The sequence below is a fragment of the Plecotus auritus genome (genome assembly GCF_963455305.1).
Source record: "Plecotus auritus genome assembly, chromosome: 1".
NCBI classification, from domain to species: domain Eukaryota; kingdom Metazoa; phylum Chordata; class Mammalia; order Chiroptera; family Vespertilionidae; genus Plecotus; species Plecotus auritus.
Window position 1 is genome coordinate 239,140,721 of NC_137770.1, and position 25,077 is coordinate 239,165,797.

The 25,077-nt window shown below is 45.7% G+C and overlaps 3 protein-coding genes across 4 annotated transcripts in view; 2 read left to right on the forward strand and 1 right to left on the reverse strand.

The window, feature by feature from the left end:
- Positions 1–25,077, forward strand: part of LCORL (ligand dependent nuclear receptor corepressor like) — a gene marked incomplete at its 3' end in the record, with an annotated part of 420,506 nt that overhangs the window by 186,557 nt on the left and 208,872 nt on the right. The gene's annotated exons all lie outside the window — the stretch shown is intronic.
- The window catches only part of LOC308244456 (protein FAM184B-like), a 50,101-nt gene that overhangs the window by 10,500 nt on the left and 14,524 nt on the right, over positions 1–25,077 (forward strand). Inside the window, exons 1-4 of one of the 2 annotated variants that reach the window (XM_080660433.1) lie at positions 12,849–13,891; positions 15,825–15,964; positions 16,951–17,157; positions 23,141–23,251. In XM_080660433.1, the coding sequence (XP_080516559.1) occupies positions 17,155–17,157; positions 23,141–23,251 (114 nt within the window). In that variant the 5' untranslated portion in view covers positions 12,849–13,891; positions 15,825–15,964; positions 16,951–17,154. Of the gene's footprint in view, positions 1–12,848; positions 13,892–15,824; positions 15,965–16,950; positions 17,158–23,140; positions 23,252–25,077 lie in introns of those variants that run through there. The other variant, XM_080660432.1, reaches the window with a different exon arrangement.
- Positions 1–25,077, reverse strand: part of LOC308244416 (ligand-dependent nuclear receptor corepressor-like protein) — a 92,389-nt gene that overhangs the window by 684 nt on the left and 66,628 nt on the right. The gene's annotated exons all lie outside the window — the stretch shown is intronic.

Sequence of the window (25,077 nt, forward strand, 5' to 3'; positions counted from 1 at the left end):
GGTTCCAAAGAGGAATGGACATGGGGAAGCAGAGAAGGAAGTCTAAATTTACCCCAACCTCTTTGGGAAAAGAAAGTGATACCAATAAGAGAATGCTCATCTCTGTCCCTGCCTTCTGGTCAGGAGACCTGTCCTCAGATTAGGAGGGCTAATTCATGGTGCCCAGCTGCGTGCTGACGGACTCGGTAAATGAATAGACGCTCGGGAAGGAGCTTTTGGAAAGCAGGTGACATTGGATCTGGAACTTGAAGAGGATTTCACCAGGGAGAGAATGGCATGGGGGGCAGACAGAGGGAGAAGTGTGAGCAGAAGTGGAAGGGTCTGAAAGTGTGGCGTTTGTTTAGGCATCTGCGTGTAACCCAATGTCGCCATCAATTGGGGTCTGAGAGGATGGTGGCAGGATTTGATACTGGCTTGTGTGGAGCCTTGAATGTGGGGCTGAGGAGCACCCTGTTATCCAGTGGGCAGTGGGGAGCCCCGCAGGCAGTGCTGTGAGCCATTACCATTCCTGGCATAAAGTAAACACTACAAATGTTAATTCTGATGAGGAGGAGGATGAGGAGGAAGATGGTGGTGGTGTTAATGAGGATGCGATGATGGTGATGATGATGATGATGATGATGGTGATGGTGGTGGTGGTGGTGATAATGAGGATGTGATGATGGTGATGATGATGCTGATGGTGATGGTGGTGATGATAATGAGGATGTGATGATGGTGATGATGATGCTGATGGTGATGGTGGTAGTGATAATGAGGATGTGATGATGGTGATGATGATGATGATACTGCTGATGCTGATGCTAATCTAATGCTGAGGGTGGTGGTGATGGTGATGGTGGTGGTGTTGGTGATAATGAGGATGTGATGATGATAAGGACACAAGGACCTAGATATTTCTTGCTCTTAGACAGATATCTTTAACTCTTTCTCCCACTCATCTCTCTGCATTGGTCTGTATAGCAGAGTCATTCATTCTTTCCTATTAATTGGCCTTTACCATATTATAGAAAAGATGGCAGGTCACTCTCAATTCACATCCTTCCAACCTTCAGACCCAATCAGCTAGAGAGATTCTCTCCAAATGGAATAAATAAAGTCCCAGGGAGGACTCTGCTTGGCTTGGATCATATACCCATCAGGTGTCAATCACTTTGGTTGGTGTTCTATCACCAGCCCAGCCAAGAATACCTACTCACCCTGTGGACAGAGAGTCCATCAATGATGGTGTATGGATTAGTATTTTCTGGGAAAATAAATAAAGTAGCCACCATGCCAGATCCAGCCACTATGTCATTTTACTCCTCCTAAATTGTAAGCTCCCAGGGCAAGGACCAGGGCTTTTGTATCTCCGCATCCTTCTGCCCCTAGCATTGTGCTTAATGAAGGGAAGAATCTCCTTGAATTGAAACTAGCTGGTTTCTGAATATGAACCAGTTCAAAGGACAAAAGATTCTGTAGCTAACACCCAAGGAGACAGAAGTGGGATTTCCTGGGAGTCTTAGGGGCTCCAATTGTAGGGTGTTCTGAGGCCCTTTATCCTTCTCATGAGGGACTTCGAGGTTCAGTGGAGGGAATGCCAAAAATGAAGAGATAAAGGCCCAATTGTGGCTCTTTCACAGAAGCTGTGTGACCATGTAGAAATCAGTAGACTCCTGGGGCCAAAGTTGCCTTATTTATGAAATGAGGAAGATATGGTCTTGGTGATATTGTGCTTACAATCTTAAAATTCTAAGAATATATTCATCTTTCTTTTAACATTTCTTGACTCCTTTTGAAACTCAGCTCAACATTCGAGCAATGTCACAGTCATGTATCATTTTTTAAAGGTCATTGCGTTTTACTGGCATAAGTTAGAAATGTGATGGTAACCTTTTCAACTTAATCTGGAGACTCAATTTAAAATAAAAGAACATTGGACTAGAAATCAGGGGACACGCTCTAGATTCATTTCTGCCCTGAGGAGATGAAGGATATTGCTTAAACTCTCTGAGCCTCAGCTTCCTCATTTACATAACACAGCTGGTGTACCCCTAGCCGGTTTGGCTCAGTGGATAGAGCATCAGCCTGCGAACTGAAAGGTCCCAGGTTTGATTCCGGTCAGGGGCACATGCCCAGGTTGTGGGCTCGATCTCCAGTGGGGGACTTACGGGAGGTAGCTGATCAACAATTCTCTCTCATCATGGATGTGTCTGTCTCTCCCTCTTCCTTACTCTCTGAAATCCATAAAAATATATATTTTTTAAAAACACACAGCTGGTGTAGATTGAGTGAACAGCAAGATCTAGCTTTACCTTTCTAAGGCACTGGAATGGGGGAAACAGCCTGTCTCCCTTTTTCTTTTTAGTAATAGAACCTCTATGCTTTCTATGGCAGCCCAGTCAGAGACCGCATCTTCCAGCCTCCCTTGCAGCTATGGAATTAAGTGCAGGTCAGTGGGAGGTGAGAAGGGTGATGTATGCACCAGTTCATCCCCAGCCTAAGCACAAGCTGCTCACCTTGGACCTCCTCTATCTCACTTTCTTATTGATGGGAACATCAACAAACATGACAGTGGCCTTGGGCCCAGATAGCAGAAGCTGCAGGTTGAGGACTGATGAAGGTGGAAGGTGGCAGAGCTGCGTGATCAGGGACCAGGGCCTCCCACCCACATCTGACCACCACCAGCTGTGCGACTATTATGAGAAAGAGAAAAATAAATTCCACCTTATTTAACCCTCTGTACTTGGGGGAGTCTTTTGTATCAGCTTAGCCTATATCCTACCAATCACAACATTAGGATTTACTTTTACTTAATTGGCACTCCTGTTTTCCTGTGATGGTTTACATGGTGGTTAAGAACACAGGCTCTAGATTGATCATGAATACGAGTCCTGGTTTGGTTGCTAACCAGCCCCATAACCTCAGTCACATTACCCAACCACTCCATGCCTTGGTTTGGCAATCTGTAAAACTAGCAATGATGAGACTTACCTGCTATGGGATTATTGTGAGAATCAGATGAGAGAGGGTGTGTTAAGCTGTGAGCCTAGTGCCTGGCATCTTGTAAACTCCGAGGAAGTGTAAGTTGCCATTACCAGTATTATCAGGGTCATCCTCACTGTCAGCACCACCATCATCTCTATTTACGTCCTTTTATTTATTTATTTTTTGTTAATCCTCACTCGAGGATATTTTTCCATTGATTTTAGGGAGAGTGGGAGAGAGAGGGAAAGACAGAAACATCGATGTGAGAGAAACACATCGATTGGTTGCCTCCTGCACGAGCCCTGACCAGGGCCCGGGCTGGGGAGGAGCCTGTAACCAAGGAATCGAACCCAGGACCCTTTGGTCCGCAGGCCTACGCTCTTTCCACTGAGCCAAACCATCTACGGCTATTTATGCCCTTTTAAAAGTGGCTGCTGAGTATCCCAGATTTTTTTTTTCATTTAACAGTACTTTTATTTTTTTATTTTTTAAATAAATCTTTATTGTTTAGATTATTACAGGTGTTCCTTTTTTTCCCCCCATAGCTCCCCTCTACCTGATTCCCCACCCCATCCCATACCCTTACCCCCCGCCACTGTCTTCATCCATAGGTGTAAGATTTTTGTCCAATCTCTTCCCGCACCCCTCACACCCCTTTCCCCCTGAGAATTGTCAATCCACTCCCTTTCTATGTCCCTGATTCTATTATATTCACCAGTCCATTCTGTCCTTCAGATTTTTTATTCACTTGATTTTTAGATTCACTTGTCGGTAGGTATGTATTTGATGTCATTTTGTTGTTCATAATTTTTATCTTTACCTTTTTCTTCTTCTTCCTCTTCTTAAAGAATACCCTTCAGCATTTCATGTAATTCTGGTTTGGTGGTGATGAACTCCTTTAGCTTTTTCTTGTCTGTGAAGCTCTTTATCTGACCTTCAACTCTGAATGATAGCTTTGCTGGGTAGAGTAATCTTGGTTGTAGGTTCTTTGCTGTTCATCACTTTGAATATTTCTTGCCACTCCCTTCTGGCCTGCATAGTTTCTGCCCAGAAATCAGCTGACAGTCGTATGGGTGCTCCCTTGTAGGTAACTAACCGTTTTTCTCTTGCTGCTTTTAATATTCTCTCTTTGTCTTTTGCTCTTGGCATTTTAATTATGATGTGTCTTCGTGTGGTCCTCTTTGGGTTCCTTTTGTTTGGGGTTCTGTGCGCTTCCTGAACTGTAAGTCTATTTCTTTCACCAGGTAGGGAAAGTTTTCTGTCATTATTTCTTCTAGTAGGTTTTCAATATTTTGCTCTCTCTCTTCTTCTGGCACCCCAAAAATTCGGATGTTGGTACGCTTAAAGTTTTCCCAGAGGCTCCTTACACTATCTTCATATTTTTGGATTCTTTTTTCTTTTTGTTTTTCTGGTTGGGTGTTTTTTGTTTCCTCATATTTCAGATCTTTGGTTTGATTCTTGGGGTACGCTGACCTACAGTTGAGTTTCTATATGATCTTTATTTCAGACAGTGTATGCTTAATTTCTGACTGGTCCTTTTCCATTTTTTTTTGGCATTCTCATTAAGATCCTTAAAGGTCTCACTAAGTTCCTCAGCGGTTTTTAGAAGATTCTTGAGTAACCTTATAAATGTGGTTCTGAACTCTATGTCGTCCAGTAGTTTGCTTTCCTCCATTTCTTTCATTCGTGACATGTTTCTTTGTCTCCGCATTTTGCTGCTTCCCTGTGTTGATGGAGTGGCTTTGTGTGGTAGGTGACCTATAGGGGCCAGTAGCTCAGCCTCCCCAATCACCTGAGGTGGACGCTCTTGGTACACCCCTTTGTAGGCTGTGTGCAAAGTCTTGGTATAGTTAAGCCTTAATTGCTGTTGGTACACTGGGAGGACTTGACCTCCAGGCCAATTGGCTGTGAGGACCCGCTGTGTCTATAATGGAAGAACTGCTGTGCTGGAGACATGCTTATGGTGCAGGACTCGTTTCAGTGGGGCTTTGGTGCTCACTGAGTCTGCCTCTTGAATGTGTCACTTATGGATGTGAGGAGTTGAAATCTGGTGTCTCACACTGACCACTAGGTACACTGGCTTCTGGATCTCCAATGGGGTGCAGGTCAGCTACTGTCTGAGGCCACCCAGCAGGAGCTACAGCAAGAACTACAGTTTTCTCCTCTTTGCTTGGGGTTTGGAGGTTTTGGAGCTGTCTGACCCGGGCTGCAAGTTTGCTAGGTTAAGCTGCAATAGGGCAGGCCATTCATATGCTAAAGCCGCTGCTTGGAGCTTGGGTGGGTTTGTAGGTTGTGCAGGGCGGGGTCTCAGGGCGTCACTAGGCTAGGGCGTGGCAAACAGCGATGGCTGCCAGTTAGCCGGCTCTGTGTCTCCGACCGCGTCCCCGCGTCCCAGTACAGTAAACAATTAGTCCTGCACGCAGCCCTGCAAGCAAGCCACCCTCACTTTCCGATCCGATGGCAGACAGTCCAGCTTCTATCCGTAGGAGTTTGGGTCCCCCGCGTCTCCCCAGAAACTGGAGTTCGGAGTAATCGGGAGCTTGTCTCCCTTCAGGTTGAAAAAAGCAACACTCTCAGTCGCCCGCCGCCAGCCTGATTCGCGCTCCTTCGTACCTCAGCTTTTCAGCGCTTGTGCACGTCTCAATGCTCTTTTCTCTTTCCTTCCAGTTGTAGAACTTCCACTCAGCCAGCTTTCCCGTGGTTCTGGGTGATAGACGTTTTGTCTTTTAGTTGTAGTTTTGAAATTGTTGTGCGAGGCAGCAGTTTAGGTGTTCACCTACGCCGCCATCTTGGATCCTCCAGTCCCAGATTTTGGAAACTGTATAAGAATAGTCATCCTTATACAGCGCTTGACTGGAATCAAACCCAGGACCCTTTGGTCCGCAGGCCTACGCTCTGTCCACTGAGCCAAACCATCTACGGCTATTTATGCCCTTTTAAAAGTGGCTGCTGAGTATCCCAGATTTTGGAAACTGTATAAGAATAGTTATCCTTATACAGCGCTCTGAATTCATCCTGAATTCGGCGCTCTGGGACTCTGTGCATCTGACAACACGATGAGTTCAGTACCCTGCGTGGGTATGTGTCCTATAGACACCTGCTGCTTTGGCATTTGTGCTGCTTGTAACGTCCTCTGCAGGTTGACTGAGCGTGGCATTCGCTGTGCCCATGGTTTTGCAAGTTCAGCATTCTCTCTGGGGCCGGAGCACCTGAACTGAGATCAAGAGCAATGCGGGAAGATAAAACGTTGAGTTGAGAACGGTTTATTTTTTATAGCTGTCATCCTTACATTTACTCTTTGATTATTAAAAGAATGCCAGTGACAGGCATCTAAGGAAGAAGCCTTCAAAGTTACCATTCATGCGAATCAGTTTCCCTTTTTAACAAATACAATAATAAATATAGAAAAGTCTCATGGTGACAGAGAAGCATCAATCAGACCTCAGAGGGAAGGTAGGGGAGGGTGGGTGTGAGGGGGAGAGATCAACCAAAGGACTTGTATGCATGCATATAAGCCTAACCAATGGACACAGACACCAGGGGGTGAGGGCATGAGTGGGGGGGTGGGGGGCAATGGGGGGATAAGGACACATATGTAATACCTTAATCAATAAAGAAAAAAAATAAAAATAAATAAAAAAATTTAAAAAGTCTCATGGTTAAATCGTTCATATCAATTTGGGGTTTAAAAAATATTTTATAATTTCCCTTTCCTTTGATCATCTTAATTTAACAAGTAATACATATTTTGTAGGAAATTAGAAAATGCAAAACAGCAAAATAAAAATTTTAACAATTAAAATCCCCTCTAATTCAACCACCTAAAATTAAGTACACTAGCATGCTGAGATCTGCTCTCTGAGGCTTAAATCAGTATTTCTCCCCGCTCTCCCGCGGCATCCTTTGCTCCCCCGCACACCTCGGTCCAGGTCTTCCCAGAACTCTTCCTCGCTCTGCCCAGTGCACACCCCGTCCACCTGCAGGACCTGCCTGCTCTGACTGCCCATAGAAGGAGCTGGAAGCCCTGAGCTCCTTTGTCATTTGTTCTCCTGGGCCTAGCACATCCCAAAATAAATGATGAGGGATATTAACTGGCATAATAATAATAATCCTATTTAATAAAGAGGTAATATGCAACTTGACCATCACTCCAACACACAAGATGGCCGCCCTAATGTGGACACAAGATGGCCGCCACAAGATGGCTGGCAGGGGAGGGCAGTTGTGGGCAATAAGGCCAGCAGGGGAGGGCAGTTGGGAGGGACCAGGCCTGCAAGGGAGGGCAGTTAGGGGTGACTGGACGAGCAGAGGAGGGCAGTTGGGGGCGACCAGGCCTGCAGGGGAGGGCAGTTGGGGGGGACCAGGCCTGCAGGAGAGGGCAGTTGGGGGGACCAGGCTTGGAGGGGAGGGCAGTTCGGGGGGACCAGGCTGGCAAGGGAGGGCAGTTAGTGGTGACTGGCTAGCAGGGGAGGGCAGTTGGGGGCAACCAGGCCTGCAGGGGAGGACAGTAAGGGGTGACCAGGCCAGCAGAGGAGGACAGTTAGGGGTGACCAGGCCGGCAGGGGAGGACAGTTAGGGGTGGCCAGGCTGGTAGGGGAGGGCAGTTAGGGGTGGCCAGGCTGGTAGGGGAGGGCAGTTAGGGGTAGTCGGGCCAGCAGGGGAGGGTAGTTAGGGGCGACCAGCGTGGCAAGGGAGGGCAGTTAGGTGTGACCGGGCCAGCAGGAGAAGGCATTTGGGGGTTACCAGGCCGGCAGGGGAGGACAGTTAGGAGCGACCAGGCCGGCAGGAGAGGGCAGTTAGAGGTGACAAGGCCGGCAGGGGAGGGCAGTTAGGGGCAATCTACTGGCAGGGGAGCAGTTAGGCGTCAATCAGGCTGTCAGGGGAGTGGTTCGGGGGTGATCAGGCTGGCAGGCAGAAGTGGTTAGGGGCAATCAGGCAGGCAGGTAGGCAAGCGGTTGAGAGCCAGCAGTCCTGGATTGTGAGAGGGGTCCCAGATTGAAGAGGGTGCAGGCTGGGCTGAGGGACTCACACACCCCCATGCATGAATTTCGTGCACTGGGCCTCTAGTCCATAATAATAAAAGCATAATATGCTAATTAGACCAGATTGCCGAACCACCTTCCAGACATCCTTCTGGACAAGCTTCGGACAAAGCAGGGCTGTGAGGGCCAAACCCCTGGCGTGAATTTTGTGCATAATAATAATAATAATAATAATAAAGGAACTCAGTGGCCAACTGCTGGGGCAAAACCAATTATTGTTTAATTGTCTGTCTGGTGTGACCAGAACATGGAGGCAGCCTGATAAACTTGAGGAGTGGCTATTTCTGGTTTTGAGTTCATGCAACTTTTTATTTTTTATTTCAGAGAGGAAGATAGAGGGAGAAATACAAACATCAATGATGAGTGAGAATCCTTGATTGGCTGCCTCCTGCATGCCCCCGCACTGAGGATCCAGCTGGTAACTCCAGCATGTGCCCTGACCTGGAATCGAACCGTGACCTCTGGGTTCATAGGTTGATGTTCAGCCACAAGGCTCTTCATTAGAGCCCCTCCTCCTACTAGCCCAGGCGAACACTCACACAGACACAGGCCGGCCTGCCTTCCTGGATTTTGCGGCTCCTACCTGGATTACTTCCCTGTTAAAGTATTTTCTGTGAGTGGCATTGATTCCTCTGTACTGGTTTTATTCACAGAAGAAGTATCACTAACACACAGGCATAGCTATTGATCAGATTGGCTAACCAAGGGAGCTATCGCAGTCTTTGTCTTCCAAAAGCTGAAACAAGTCATTCGAGATCAGAAAGACAGGCCTGTCCCTTTCCAGGTCCCGCATCTGATGCTGCTGCTGAAACTCACTGGAAGGCAGGCAGGCCTGTGTCTGTGTGAGGGTTCACCTGGGCTAGTAAGAGGAGGGGCTCTAATTAAGAGCCTTGTGGAGAGACAGCCCTTACCTTTCAGCTACATCTCCATCGAAATTGGTTTGGGAGACAGTTGGGCTTCAATTACTCAGAAGCTAATGCCTCACAGCTCAATGCCTTGTGCAGCCAGGCGCCTAGCAACAGCTCTCTGATGGGTGATGTGAGATTTTAATTAGCGACTTGGACTCCCATCTAGAAATCCATTCCAAGCCCATTTGCTTGCAGGAGCCCAGCCTCGTGTGGGCCCAGTTCCGAGCCATTTCCATAAAGGAAGGGACAGCAACTACATGACCTTTGCCCTTCCCAGGCATTTCCACTCCCCTGCCCAGGGCGCTGGCTGTTCCTGAGCGCACTGGGCAGCCATCAGGAGGTTTTGACAGGACACAAGGTGACTGATTTAAGCGGACTCCAGGTGGCAAGATAGAAATAGGATTAAGAGGCCATTGTGGTCCAGGTGAGAGGTGCTCATGGCCCAGATTAAGGGGAGTGTGGAACGCTGATGGAGTGGATGTCCGGTGTGAGAGACAGGTGACTTCAATAGATTTTTAGATCATTTTTTATTGTGATAAAATTACATAAAATGTGCCATTTTTAAGCATAAAGTTCTGTGGCGTTAGTTACATTCACACTGTTATGCAACCATTACCACCATTTCTAGAACTTTTTCATCTTTAAAGGGAAACTGTACCCATTAAACATGAACTTCCCATTCCCTCCTCCCTGCAGACCCTGGCAACCACCATCCTCCTTTCTGTTTCTGTGAATTGTATTGCTGTAGGGACATATAAGTGGAATCATATGATATTTGTCCATTTGTAACTGGTTTATTTCACATGTGTAATGTCTTCAAGGTTCATCCGTGTAATGGCATGTGTCCGAATTTTTTCCTCTTAAAGGCTGAATAATATTCCATTGTGTGTATATGTCACATTTTGTTTATCCATTCATCTGTTGATGGACGCTTGAGTTGTTCCCACGTGTTGGCTAGTGTGAATCATGCTGTGAACACGTGTGTACAGGTATCTATTCAAGTCCCTTCTCTCAGTTGTTTTGGAACTGAAATGCCGGAAGTGGAGGTGCTGGGTTATTGGTAATCCTGTGGTTAATTTTATGGGGAATCATCATATCATTTCCACAGCAGCTGCACCATTGCGCATTCCCACCAGCAGTGCACAGGGTTCTAATTTCTCCACATCCTCGTCAAGGCTCATTTTATTATTTTTTTACAATAACTATCCAAATGGACGTGGAGTAGAATCTCACTGTAGTTCTACTGATGAGTGATGCCGAGCATCTTTTCACAGGCTTATTGGTCCACTCTACAATTTGAGCTAAGCAACTGGAAGAAGTGAGTTGCCATGAAGTTGCCATGGAGAGTATTGTAGGAAGAGCAGGTTTTGAAGGAAAAACACATAATTAAATTTGAGATGCTCATTAGGTATCCAAGTGGAGATTTTTTATAAACAATAGGATTTTTTATAAACACATGAGTTGGATGTTCATGTGGCAGGTCTACCTACTGTGTATGAGTACCTACTGTGTATGAGACCTACTGTGTATGAGTACCTACTGTGTATGAGTACTGACTGTGTAAGAGTACCTACTGTGTATGAGTACCTACTATGTATGAGTTTCTACTGTGTAATGAGAACCTAGTGCATATGAGTACTATTGTGGTGTATGAGATGTATGAGTACCTTCTGTGTATGAGACCTACTGTGTAAGAGTACCTACTGTGTATGAGTACCTTCTGTGTATGAGTTCTTACTGTGTAATGAGAACCTAGTGTGTATGAGTACTATTGTGGTGTATGAGGTGTATGAGTACCTTCTGTGTATGAGACCTACTGTGTATGAGTACCTTCTGTGTATGAGACCTACTGTGTGTGAGTACCTTCTGTGTATGAGTAATGACTGTGTAAGAGTACCTAGTATGTATGAGTACCTACTATGTATGAGTTCCTACTGTGTAATGAGAACCTAGTGCGTATGAGTACTATTGTGGTGTATGAGATGTATGAGTACCTTCTGTGTATGAGACCTACTGTGTATGAGTACCTACTGTGTATGAGTACTGACTGTGTATGAGTACCTACTATGTATGAGTTCTTACTGTGTAATGAGAACCTAGTGTGTATGAGTACTATTGTGGTGTATGAGGTGTATGAGTACCTACTGTGTATGAGTACCTACTGTGTATGAGTACCTACTGTGTATGAGTACCTACTGTGGTATATGAGGTGCCTTCCCCTTGATCCTGGGGTAGAATCCTTTCTATGTATAGCTGAATTCTATATTCTGTGTTTTGCACCCCAAAGTGTTCTTTCTGAACAAATTAGAGCTTTGAACCCCCCGCTGATTCCCACAGCACTGGGAAGTCCCTAGGGAACTCTGCCATGGACACCCTTTCTGTTATATCACCCCCTTCTTGCTTCCACCCTGTCGCACTTCCCTGTTCCCTTACTGGTTTCTCCTGGACACAATTTCTTTTATATACACTGAGTGGCCAGATCTCTGAACGCATAATAATCTGGCCACTCAGTGTACACACACACACACACACATACACACACTGAGTGGCCAGCTTATTATGCGTTCAGAGATCATAATAAACTGGCCACTCAGTGTATATGTTATTGATTTCAGAGAGGAAGGGAGAGAGAAAAAGAGACAGAAACATCAGTGATGAGAGAGAATCATTGATTGTGATTGGCTGTCTCCTACACCTGAAACAGGGGCGTGCCCTTGACCAGAATCAAACCTGGGACCCTTGGGTCGCAGCCCCACGCTCTGTCCACTGAGCTAGGGCTGGACACGATTTCTAATAAATCACTTCCACACACACCCCCTTCTCAGGTGCTACTCTAGGGGTCCCCTCGCCCGCACACACACTGACTGGCTCTGCGGCTCTTCCCGCAGGTGATCTACGCCCTGAACACCCGCCAGGACGAGGCGGAGGCCGGCATGGAGGCGCTGCGGGAAGCCCATCAGGCAGAGCTCCGCCAGGCGGTGGCGGACTTGGGGCTCTGCCTGCAGGGGGCATCGAGGACAGTTACATTCCAGCCCACAGCTTTGGTTTCAGGGACATGGCCCAGGCAGGAGGAGGATGCAGTGTCAGGGAAAGGAGAAATCCCGGAGGCCTGGAAAGGTGCAGAGGAGGAGAGGTCCCAGTGGGAACCAGAGGGTGTGGAGGGTATAGAGCCCGGTGGTCTCTAAAATAGGGAATGAGTACCTAGACCAGTGGTCGGCAAACTGCAGCTCGCGAGCCACATACGGCTCTTTGGCCCCTTGAGTGTGGCTCTTCCACAAAATACCACGTGCGGGCGTGCACGTACAGTGCGATTGAAACTTCGTGGCCCATGCGCAGAAGTCGGTTTTCGGCCTGGGCGAGTCTATTTTGAAGAAGTGGCGTTAGAGGAAGTGGGGGTGTCTGTCGGGCGAGGGGAGACGTGGCGCAGGTGGGCCACAGGATACACAGCACAGGGGAGGCGTGCGCGTTTCATGCACGAGTTGAGTGAGCCAGTCAGTCAGCAGTCTCATGTGCAGTGGTTAGTGCTAGTCGTGTCCGCAAATCGCGCACGGGTGACAAAAGTACCTATTCGAAGCATAAAGTTGTCTGTATTTTTCCAACCAGCTGCAAATCCTACAGGTATTTTTTTAAAATATATATATTTTATTGATTTTTTTACAGAGAGGAAGGGAGAGGGATAGAGAGCTAGAAACATCGATGAGAGAAACATCGATCAGCTGCCTCCTGCACACCTCCCACTAGGGATGTGCCCGCAACCAAAGTACATGCCCTTGACCGGAATCGAACCCGGGACCCTTCAGTCCGCAGGCCGACGCTCAATCCACTGAGCCAAACCGGTTTCGGCTCCTACAGGTATTTTTGTCATCAATTTAAGAATTGTCATTATTTTGTGTTGGTGGCTTTATTATTATAAAATGAAACTTTTTTTTAGGTGCCCTGTTTGACATGGCTACAAAGAAGAAGCAAAGAAAAACAGAAGACGAAAACTGTGAATTTAAAGTTGAATGGACTGAGACTTTTGCGTTTATTCAAAACTTAAATGGCCTTCCGACCTGTCTTATTTGTCAGGAAAAATTGGCGCATAACAAGAAATCAAATTTGGAGAGACACTTTACAACTAAACACGTGTCATTTAGTACTAAATATCCTGTCGGTGATGCAAGGAAGAAAGCAGTTGAGGAACTTCAGAAGAGTCAAGAAAAATCAAGTTCTGTATTTAATTACGGGATTCAGTCTTCCAACAATGTTAATATTGCAAGTTTTGTGATTAGTCAAGAGATTGCTAAGAGAGGAAAACCATATACAGATGGCGAATACATAAAAAGTTGTTTTATAAATGCATCTGAAAAGCTATTTCGGGATTTTAAGAACAAAGCAGATGTTCTAAAAAAAATTAAAGAGTTACCATTGTCTGCTAAAACAGTGAAACATAGAACAGTCAAAATGTCTTCGAATATAACCGACCAGCAAGTCGAAGATCTTATTGGTTTCAGCTTTATCAATAGCAGTTGACGAGTCTTGTGACATAAATGATACAGCGCAAGTTTCACTGTTTGTACGATTTATTTCACCTACAGGTCCTAAAGAAGAACTTTTAGGATTATTGCCACTCAAAGGTCAAACACGTGGAGAGGATATAGCAAATGCTGTAATTGAGTGCATTGAAAAACATCATATTCCACTCGATAAAATTGTCTCAATTTCAACAGACGGGGCGAAAAGTATGACCGGCGTAAGAAACGGGTTTGTTGCTATTTTGAAAGAAAAAATTAATCACGAGATACTTACTTACCATTGCATCACTCATCAAGAAGCGCTTTGTGCGCAGACATTTCCAGGAGAAATTTGCAAAGTTATGGAATTGGTGATTAACATTATCAACTCCATTATAGCTAAAGCTCTTAATCATCGCCAATTTAAAGAATTTTAGTTAAAATGGAGAGTGAGTACGCAGATCTGCTGCTGCATAACAAGGTACGTTGGTTATCAAGAGGAAACGTTTTGAAACGTTTCGCTTCCTTATTAACAGAAATTAAAGCATTTCTCCTTGAGAAGGGTGTTCACTATCCAGAACTAACGAACGATCAGTGGATCCAAAAATTTTATTTCATGGTAGACGTTACGTCTCATCTAAATCAGCTTAATCGTAAACTACAGGGGAAAGGAAACACAAATTTTGATTCACTTTCCAAACCTGTTGAAACATTGCCAAGAAAATAATTCTGATATTGACATTTGCTATTTCAAAACAACACTTTTAAATATGAGGGAAGCTTTTCTCAGCAGGTTTCAGGAATTGAGAAACAGCAAAGCAACGTTAGCCTTTGTTAAAAAACCTCTTAATGCTACTGTAACAGAATTAAATTTTTCTCCCTTTAATATTGACATTGGCAATTTTGAAATGCAACTGTTGGATTTAAAAAAACAAAGAACTGTGGAGCTCGAAATTTGAACGTCTTTGTGCTGATATAGAAATATTGGAGAAAAACAAATGTGAACTTAGTTCACAGCACAAGTGGTCTGCTTTCAAAGACCTGGAGAAGGAAGATATGTTGATTTTTTAACACCTGGAATAGTATTCCTGACTCATATAATCAACTGAAAAAACTAGCGTTTGCTGTTCTTTCCTTATTCGGGTCTACATATTTATGCGAACAATCATTTTCAAGCATGAACCTTATCAAGAGTAAATTGAGAAGTCGTCTTATTGATGAGAACCTGGAATCGCGCTTAAAATTAAAAACAGCCGAAACCGGTTTGGCTCAGTGGATAGAGCGTCGGCCTGCGGACTGAAGGGTCCCGGGTTCGATTCCGGTCAAGGGCATGTACCTTGGTTGCGGGCACATCCCCAGTGGGAGGTGTGCAGGAGGCAACTGATCGATGTTTCTCTCTCATCGATGTTTCTAGCTCTCTATCCCTCTCCCTTCCTCTCTGTAAAATATCAATAAAAAATATATTAAAAAAAAAAATTAAAAACAACAACATACAAACCTGACTTACCCAAATTTTCCAAGGAGATGCAAGGCCATTGTTCACATTAGTGTTTGTCAGTCATTGTCATGATTTAATTTTATGGATATTGTAAGGTAAATTGTAAGGAATTTAATTTTATCAATAAATAATATCGTTATTAAGTATGATATCAAGTTTTATTCAACGTACCTATGGTTTAAGACTTAAAATTGTAAAGTTTATTAAGTTAATTTTAGGGAACGTTGTGGAGTGAAAGAAGATGTAGTGTTGAGGATTGAGAAAGGTATGCTGAGATGGTTTGGACATACAGAGAGGATGAACGAAAGGAGATAGAGAAACAAGTATACAAGACAAAAAAGTGTGTGGATGGGAGAGTTGGAAGGTGTCGACTTCAGCGAATGTACCTCAATCAGACTGAGGACATTTTTAGCAAAGGCCAGCTTAGGAGTACCCTAATTAAGTTAATAACAATGTACCTACCTGTATAGTTTAAGTTTAAAAAATTTGGCTCTCAAAAGAAATTTCAATCGTTGTACTGTTGATATTTGGCTCTGACTAATGAGTTTGCCGACTCCTGACCTAGGAAAATAGGTAAAGAAAATGAGCAATTTTAGTAATATTTATTTTAGTCTTATCCATTTAGCTTAAAAGCTTTGAATGTACATATACCCAGGAACATGTTCAATTTTTGTAACTTATGAGCAGTTTAAGAAGGGAGAGCAGGACAACTATTTGAACTCAGGGTGCTGCTTGAGCAAAGATGGCAATCACCACCTTCACCATGCTTGAGGGTCAGGAGGCCACCGAGCAGGGATTACATAGGGAGTGGTGGGCAAAATTGTTGAATAGCAGCATGGGCACTCAATGGAGGAGGGCCTCAGACTGAGGTCAAGGCCAAGGGCACTGCAAACGATGTTGAACCTTTTGCTCGTAGATGACATGAAGACAGAGCGAATTTCGGAGAATGAAGTCTTAGGGAAAGCGAACGACGTGGAAGCCCGCAGTCCCCATCCTCAGCATGATCAGAACCTTCCCCAGGAGTGTCCGTGTACAAAAGGAGGCACAGATACGCAGGTGTGTGTGACCCAGCCCTGGGGTGGGGACACGGGGCTTCGCTAGAATGAACTTCAGGTAGACCTCAGTCCCCAACCACGATGATCCACCTGGAAGCAGCAGGTGCCATGGCTCCAGGGGTGGGTATGTGGGTCTGGATTCCAGCCACCTTCCCACCAACTTCATGGCGTTTGAAACTAGGAGACTGAGAATGTAGCAGAATTCTCCAAACTCCTTATCATGGACTCCTGGGAAACTGGAAACTTGCTTAGTGTCCCCTCTGTATGTTCCTAGTTCAAACAAAGAAATCATTCTTTAGGACAGTGGTCGGCAAACTGTGGCTCTTGAGCTACATGCGACTCTTTGGCCCCTTGAGTGTGGCTCTTCCACAAAATACCACGGCTGGGCGAGTCTATTTTGAAGAAGTGGCGTTAGCAGAAGCTTAAGTTTAAAAATTTTGGCTCTCAAAAGAAATTTGAATCGTTGTACTGTTGATATTTGGCTCTGTTGACTAATGGGGTTGCCGACCACTGCGTTAGGAACCTGTACAGCAGGGGTGGGGAACCTTTTTTCTGCCAAGGGCCATTTAGATATTTATAACATCATGTGCAGGCTATACAAAACTATCACCTTAAAAACTAGCCTGCTATATTTGGTCAAACATTTAATTACCTCATCCCTAATGCCTTGGCAGGGCCAGACCAAATGATTTCGCGGGCCTTATACAGCCCTGGGGCCGGATGGTCCCCACCCCTGCTCTATAGTATGGGCCTGACTATCTGATCCTGTGACAACAGACACACTATTATTCCAAAGAGCCCTTTTCCGATGGTGCATGAAGTCAAGTCTCTTACAAATATCAAATATATAGTCTTATAAACTTTATTGCCCCTTGTGAAACAGGCTGTAAAACCAGTACATAAACATTGTGAAAGTTGCACAAAAAAGAAACGGTGCTCCCTGCTCATCACCCCGCTTCGCAGGTTTACAGGGCCCTCTTTTTACAGACCGAGAAAGAGGCGGGCGTGGAGACAAAATACCTGAAGCAGCAGTAGGAACAGGACCTTTGTAAACTCAAACAGCAGACGGAGGAGGAGAAGCAGCATCTGAAAGAGCAGCTGGTGCGGCGCCTGGAGGACCTGGTGAAGACGCACAAGGCAGAAATCAAGTCGGTGCGCTCGTCCGCGGAGGCCGACAGGAAGCGGCTGCAGATGGTGAGGTCGCTGTCACGGATGCTCTTCCGCTTGCTCTTCTTTCCCTCCCTCTTTCCTCCTTTATTTCCCCTTTCCTTCCTCAGACATTGACTGAGCTCCTACTGTGTGCAGAACTGAGCTAGTTCTCCATCCAAAGCAGGTTCAGGGTCTTTTGGAGGGCATGGGGACACCTGTTACCGGGAAACCCCCGGTTGGACTCGGGCTGCCTGTTGCTGTGTCCAATAACGAAGGCAGGGTTGAATCATATTAGGCGTTGATTGAGAAGGCCCACCAACCAAAAAGACAGGGCGCTTACAAGCATCAAATCCTGCCTTCCAGCAAGATTCAGGGGACAGGATTATAAAGGGGAGGGGGCTGGGGTGAGGAATGCAGCTACATGCAGGCCTGGGGGTCCGCACAAATCAGCTATTATAATTAGTCATCAGGCGATGAGATGATGCCAATGAGATGATGTTGATAAGATGATGTTTTGACTCCTGGTGGGTCGGCCTCACCATGGTTATGGGTTCTGCTTGCTGAATTCACATCTGAGTCAATCGCTGCACACTGGCCTTGAAAAGGAAACTTTAAGCCAAGCCGAATGTGGCTCAGCGGTTGAGCATCAACCCAAAAAGCAAGGGGTCACTGGTTCAATTCCTGGTCAGGGCACATGCCCAGGTTTCAGGCTCGATCCCCAGTGGTGGGTATGCAGGAGGCAGTCAATCAATGAATCTTTCTCATCATTAATGTTTCTATCTCTCTCCCTCTCCCTTCCTTTCTGAATTGAATAAAAAAATATATTTTTTTAAAAACACGAAGAGGAAATTTTAAGAAAAACATAACCCCCTATTCACATATGTATATGTGTTCTAAGATTTAAAATAATATTTTACTTTTCAGACTAATACAGGTGCTCTATCTATTAGATTATAAGTCCCTCCCATCACACCCTAAGACCATGGGCCTGGAGCCATTGACATGGGCTAGAATTGTGTCATCTGAGCGTTTAACAGGCAAATTCAACTCTACTCAGCAAAAACAGAGAGAAATAACATGAAGCAAACACTCAGGCCTGGCTGACAGCCTGGTCTCAAATCCCAACCCTGCCACCCTCTAGCTCTGTGACCAGAGCCATTATTTAACCTGGGCCCCCTCAGAAAGAAATTCTGCCAACCTCAGCTTCCTCGTGTATAAAACATGATGAAAATAGCACCCCATAGAGCACGAGGATTAAATGAGGTGATCCATGTGAAAAAAGCAAAACATATGCTCATGCCTGGGGCTGCATAAGCACTGGGTGGGTGCGGGTACTTCACCCACGAGGTCTGGCAGTGTGCGAGATTCTCAGCCGCTGGGTACTGTTCCGACCTCCCAGCAAAGGGGAGGCTTTCTGCTAAGGAGGAACGCAGAGCCTCATCTCTCCCATTTGCTGGGAAAGCAAATAACCTACGTGAATGTTTTAGAAAACGATAAATATTATTGTGAACATAGGTGGAGCTTTAATTACAGTCATTGCCCTTATCCATGAGGGACATATCCCAAGACCCCCAGTGGATGCCTGAGACCGCGGATAGTACTGAACCCTATATACACTATGTTTCTTCCTATGCACACATACCAAAGATAAAATTTAATGTATAAATTAGACCTGGTAGAGATTAACATCAATAACTAAAAATAAAACAGAACAATTTAACAATATCTACACTAATCAAAGAGAAACATGCAAGATGACCGTCACTTCGCAACACCCTCCAGCCAATCAAGAGTATGCAAATCAACCCAACAAAGATGGCAGCAGCCCCGCCCCCAGCCGCTCCAGGCCTCTGGGCAGCACACATGCAGGCGTGGAGCGGCCGGGCGGGGCGAGACGCCTGCTATGAGGTGGCAGGCGGGGGGGCGGAGGGAGCTACAGGAGCAGTGCTCCGGCTGGAGCAAAGATGGAAGGTGGCGGCCAGAGCAAAGGCCTGGGTCCCAGGTGCCAGAGGAAAACTGGTGCCAGCAGCCAGGGGAACTAAGGCCTATTGCATGAATCTTTGTGCAATGGGCCTCTAGTATTGTAATAAAAGTTATGTGGATGGCTCTGGGGCCATTATTAGGTACAATAAGGGGGACTCAGAACACAAGCACTGTGGTGCCATGGCAGTGGATCTGATGACCCAGATAGCTGCTAAGTGACTGATGGGGAGGGAGCTTGTACAGTGTGGAGACGCTGGACAAAGGGATGAGTCCCGTTCCAGCAGAACAGAGTGAGATGGTGTGGGATTTCATCCCACTACTCAGAATGGGACATGATTTAAAACATGAATTGTTTTATTGCTGGAAATTTTTTTTCTAATTTGAAGTCATGTAGTGTGATATCTCTGGCTTCGTTCTTTATTTTAATCCTCACCCAAGGATATTTTTCCATTGATTTTTAGAGAAAGTGGAAGAGAGAGGGAAAGGCAAAGAGAAATATCGAGGATAGAAAAGCATCGATTGGTTGCCTCCTGCACATGCCCTGACCAGGGCCTGGGCCATAACCAAAGTATGAGCCCTTGACCAGAATTGAACCTGGAACTCTTCAGTCTGTAGACTGATGCTCTATCCACTAAGCCAAACTGACTAGAGCAAAGAGTCTTTTTTTTCTTTTTTAATCCTCACCCGAGGATATTTTCATTGATTTTTAGGGAGAGTAGAAGAGAGAGGGACAGAAACATTGATGTGAGAGAAACACATCGATTGGTTACCTCCTGCATGAGCCCCAACCAGGGCCCGGGCCAGGAAGGAGCCTGCCCCCAAGGTACATGCCCTTGACCGGAATCAACCCAGGACCCCTTGGTCCACAGGCTGAAGCTCTATCCACTGAGCCAAACCAGCTAGGGTGCTGTAATTTGTCATGTAATATTTTTGGACTGCGGTTGACCGTGGGTGACCGAAACCACGGGAAGCAAAAGTGCAGATAAGGGGGGACAACTGTATTACAAGAAAGCCTCTTTATAACCCCAGAGCCTACCATCAATTTGAGTTTTCCCTGAAAGATGATCATATGTCACAGGAATGCCATGTTGTGTGATGGATAAGAGTAGTAGGTGCTCAGTACATATGTGCTGGATAAATGAACTCATTAACGGCCCACACTAGCCCTGGGTCCAAGTCCTGACTCTCCCACTAGCTGTATGACCATGGACAGGTCATTAAACTCTCTGAAACCTGATTTTGAAATAAGGCTTCATACTTCGAAGGCTTGTTATGTGGATTAAATGTGGTATTATGTCTAAACTCTTAGCTCAGCGCAGGGCATGTAAAGTTCAATAAACAGTGGCTATGGTTAGTTACCATGTGCATTGTGTGATGTCATGTCTGATCTATATATATAAAAGCCAAGTGACCAGACCAGTTGCTATGATGCGCACTGTGGCCCCAACCGCCCATGGCCCCTCCCCCGGGCCGGCTCACCCAACCCTGACTGGGGGCAGGGCCGGCCGGCTGGCCAATCTCCCGAGTTCCCTTCCTGCTGCCTGCCCTGGCTCGATTGGCCCTCATCAGGGCAGGCCATCTGGACCCGAACTGTGCATGAAATTGTGCACTGGGCTTCTAGTAATATGCCTGGGTTGTGGGCTCCATTCCCACTAGGGAGTAGGGGGCGTGCAAGAGGCAACTGATCAATGATTCTGTCTCATCATTGATGTTTCAATCTCCCTCTCCTTCCCTCTCTCTGCAATCAATAAAAACATTAAAAAAAAACCCCAAAAACATAAAAAACACCCTGACAGCCTGACTCCAGAGCCCATGGCTCCTCACTCCTGTGCTGGGTAGGAAACAACTGTTTTGAAAGTATTTTTCTCCCCATAAGCTGTGACTGTTCACACAAATCCAGTTCTCAGACTCACAGTCGTTCCATCCAGAGCCACAGTCAGTGGGAGGGACAGTAGCTCTCTGGGAGCTGCAGGTTGCCCTGGTAACCCATCAGCCAAGCCTGACTCTTGAGTGTAGAAATCCCACTTCAGCTTTAATCAGGGGTCATGAGTCTATTTGGGAAATGAATCATGTGGAAATAAATGGTATTTCCTCCTGGGTTGGAAGGGAACCAGTTTTTACTTTTCGGTATTTTCTACAAACCGAGGATATACATTATATAAATTAGGCTATGCAGATTAGGTAAATCCTTGAAGATGCCCCAAATCTAGGGCTCATGGACTAAAAATAGTGTTTTCCCCTCTGGAGTTAAGAGTGCAGTATTTCTTTGAGGCCTTTGCTGTGGGCATACTGTGTATTCTGAATGCTACCTTAACCTGAGGAAGACACTACAGGTGGCTGGAGTTGACCCAGAAGGACTGCCTGTCTTCCTTGTCCACGGAATTATATCCTATGATCATGTAATCTTGACAGAATAGAGGACACATCCTAGAACAAGCACTTACCTGCACCGATTCCTAGGGAGAGTGTGGGAAAAGTTATTGAATGCCTCCTGGGTTGTGCTAGTTCCTCCTGCATTCCACATCTTGGTGGTATAGCTTAGGATTCCTAGTGGCAAACATCACACACCAACCCTGGGCAGTTTAGGCAGAAAAGGAATTTAGTTAATGGGTAGTACTGAGTAGTTTTCTGGAAGGCCAGGGAACTGAGCAGCTACCCAGCCAGGAATGTCCAAATTTACTGCGAGACTGATGAGGACACTACCACCACCACCCCTACCCCCCGCCCACCCTGAGCCCAGACCTGCAGTTTTCACTGCTGACACCACCAGTACCAGACACCTGGAGGAGAATCAGATGCTGGGCAGCCAAAAGGAACCACAACCCTCCACTCCATGGTTCCCTCCTTATCTCAGCCCTGGAGGCAGAGGTTTTCCTGTTTCGCAGATGACGAACCTGGGAGATTAGGTAACTTGAGAGTCACAGCCTGCCTGACTGCGAAGACACTAAGATTTGTCCTCTGTGGCCTAACACAACACAGATTGCCCAGGCCTTGGCGAGCAGCCTCCAGGTCCTCACCTGCCACTATCCACTCACTGTTTGTTTACCATTTACTGAATGTGTACCCTGTGTTTTGAGCAATGCAGACATATAGGAATCATGCTTGCTTTCAAGGAACTTACCATCTTCCATGCCCTCAAACACAGACTCAAGTTAGTGTGTAAGAAGTGCTGAGTCTGGGAAAACAGACTCACTGTCAGACCTTGAGGAAATCACCCCAAACCATTCTAGGCCTCTGCTTTCTACTTTTACTAATAATTATAAATTTGCATGATTTTATTAAAAAATTTTCCCAACTTTTTATTTCTATCAACTCCAAAATATACTCTTGGTTGTTTAGAAATATGTTGCTTAATATTGGGACCTTTCCTGTTGATTTTAATTCATTTCCCTTGTGGTCAAAGAATGGATTCTATAATTTCATACCTTTTCAATTATTCATCTTGTTTATGGCTCAAATATGGTCTGCCTTGATAGATGGTCCTTGTGCACTTGAAAAGAATATGGATCTGCTGCTGTTGGGTGTTCTATAAGTGCTGATTAGGTTGTGTTGGTTGATAGTCTTGCTCAAGTATTTTATTTCCTCATTAATTTTTCTCTACTTGTTCTGTTGATTACTGAGAAAGGAGCACTGAAATCTCACCTTTAAATTGTCACATTTTATAGTTCTCCTTAGCTTTTGCTTTATACAAATTCAGACTTATTTATTAGATAAAGATTATTATGTCTTTTGAATGAATTGGCCCTTTAATCATTTGTGAAATACTGCTGTCCTGAAGTCTACTTTGATACAAATATAGTCATTCTATTGTTTTTATCGTGTTTCATGGTCTGTTTTAATCCTTTTCTTTACTTTTAATCTACCTATGTCTTTCTATTCAAAGAGCATTGATGGTATAGCTGGGTCTTACTCTTTAATTCATTTTGGCCTTGGACTTTTGGAGGTCATTTTGACCATTAAATGTAATTATCATTGTCAACCAGGCAGGGTGTCTCCAGTCCATGTTTTTGTGCCTTGTGTGGCTAACTCTCCCCATCACATTTAGGAAGTAGAAGACCAGTTGGAAGAAGTGAAGAAGAAATCAGAAAATGAAATAAAGCAGCTAGAAGAAGAGAAAGCGGCCCTAAATGTGAAGCTCCAGAATTCTCTGCTCCAGGTAAGTCTCAATGCAGGGTGTGGGAGGGGGGTTCTGGGCCCTCGGAGTTGCTGTTTAACTGAGATGCCGGCAATCTCAGGGAACTGCCCTGACTTTATCACATTCAGCATCCTCGGAAGAAACAAAAGGACTTCAGCACAACAATGAATTTAGCCGCAACCATCAGAGAGCCTGGTTTCTGGAGGCTTATCAGAGGCACTTACTGTCTCACGTGAGAGGAGGAGGCAGGAGGCTGCTGGTGTTGGTCCTGTGGCTGATACCAAGCCGCTCCCTCTGCGGTTCTGATCGCTCCTTCACCCTGGCTTCGTTATCGCTTCTGTGGCATTAGACACGCTTGCTGTCATGGCTCCTTTCCTTTATCAAAAATTAAAAATTATTTTTCTGACAGCATTCCTATAAAGATGAATAGAGCCAGGCTATTTTTTTTTTCTTGTGATTTTGGAAGAAATTAAAACATTTTCATGGCCCCTAAAAATATCGTGGGCCCCGGGCACTGAGCCTGCTGCATCGAATGGAGAAGTCGGCTCAGATTCCTGGCGTCTGTTGACACACCGGTTATCCGGTCCACATTTAAACCAGGAAACGGGGGGAGCAATGGTGACCAGGCCTGCCCGCTTCAGCAGGCAGCAGAGAGCGATCCCAGTACCCAGGGGACTCCTGCTCCCATGGGTAACACCTGTGCCAAGTGGCCAGCCTGGGAAAGCACGGATTCAGCTGTCAGGCCTTCATGGTGGAGGCAGACGAGGGAGAAAGGGGTAGGCATTGGATGTAGACCAGATGAACAACAGTTTGCTTCATGGGCCCACCCCCCTGTCCAGACCACCCAGAGACCAAGGTCAAAGTTTCAAAGAGCTGTTGCCATGTTACTAAGGAGAAGGGGCTGGAAACAGAGTTCACCCCTGAGCCTGATTAGACAAAAACAAAACTGTGAAGAGGGTTCCTTCCTCCCGCTGCCCTCCCTCACACCCTCCAGATGAGCCCTGCACCCACCACCCCACAGGAGCCCGTGAAACTGGTTCCTCAGCCCAGGCCATGCATCACAGCCTCCTGGGATTTGAAGAATCCAGAGCCATGTCCAAAACCATAATGATGTTTAGGATACACGTAATGGAGTTCAGTTCAGAGACACACATGAGAAGGATGCAGCCAGACTTGAGCAGTGGTTAGTTCTGGAAGGGAGGAAGGCTGATGGGCAGGAGAAACGTGGGGGCTGCCTCTGTCCTTGCGATGTGTTGTTCCTACAGCCGAGTGAGGAGTACACACTTCGTTTTTCTCTGAGCTTTTTCTTTCTTTAAAACTATGTTTTTATTGATTTTTTGGAGAGAGGGGAAGGGAGAGGGAGATAGAGAGAAACATGGATGAGAAACATCAATCGGCTGCCCCTACTGAGGATCGAGTCCACAACCTGGGCACATGCCCTGACCAGGAATTGAACTGGTAACCAACTGAGCCACACCAGCTGGGCTGTAACCGTTGTTTTGTTTTGTTTTTTAATGTATTTTATTAATTTTTTACAGAGAGGAAAGGAAAGGGAGAGCTAGAAACATTGATGAGAGAGAAACATCAATCAGCTGCCTCCTGCACAGCTCCTACTGGAAATGTGCCCGCAACCAAGGTACATCCCTTGACTGGAATCGAACCTGGGACCTTTCAATCCGCAGGCTGACACTCTATCCACTGAACCAAACCGGTTAGGGCTCTAACCGTTTTTTCTATCTCACAAATTGGCATATTTTTAAAAAGATGAACATGCCATGACTTGGTATGTCAGGGGCTCTAGAGGTGAGGTCTTGGTGGAAGTCTCTGCTATAGAGATTTCTGTTCCA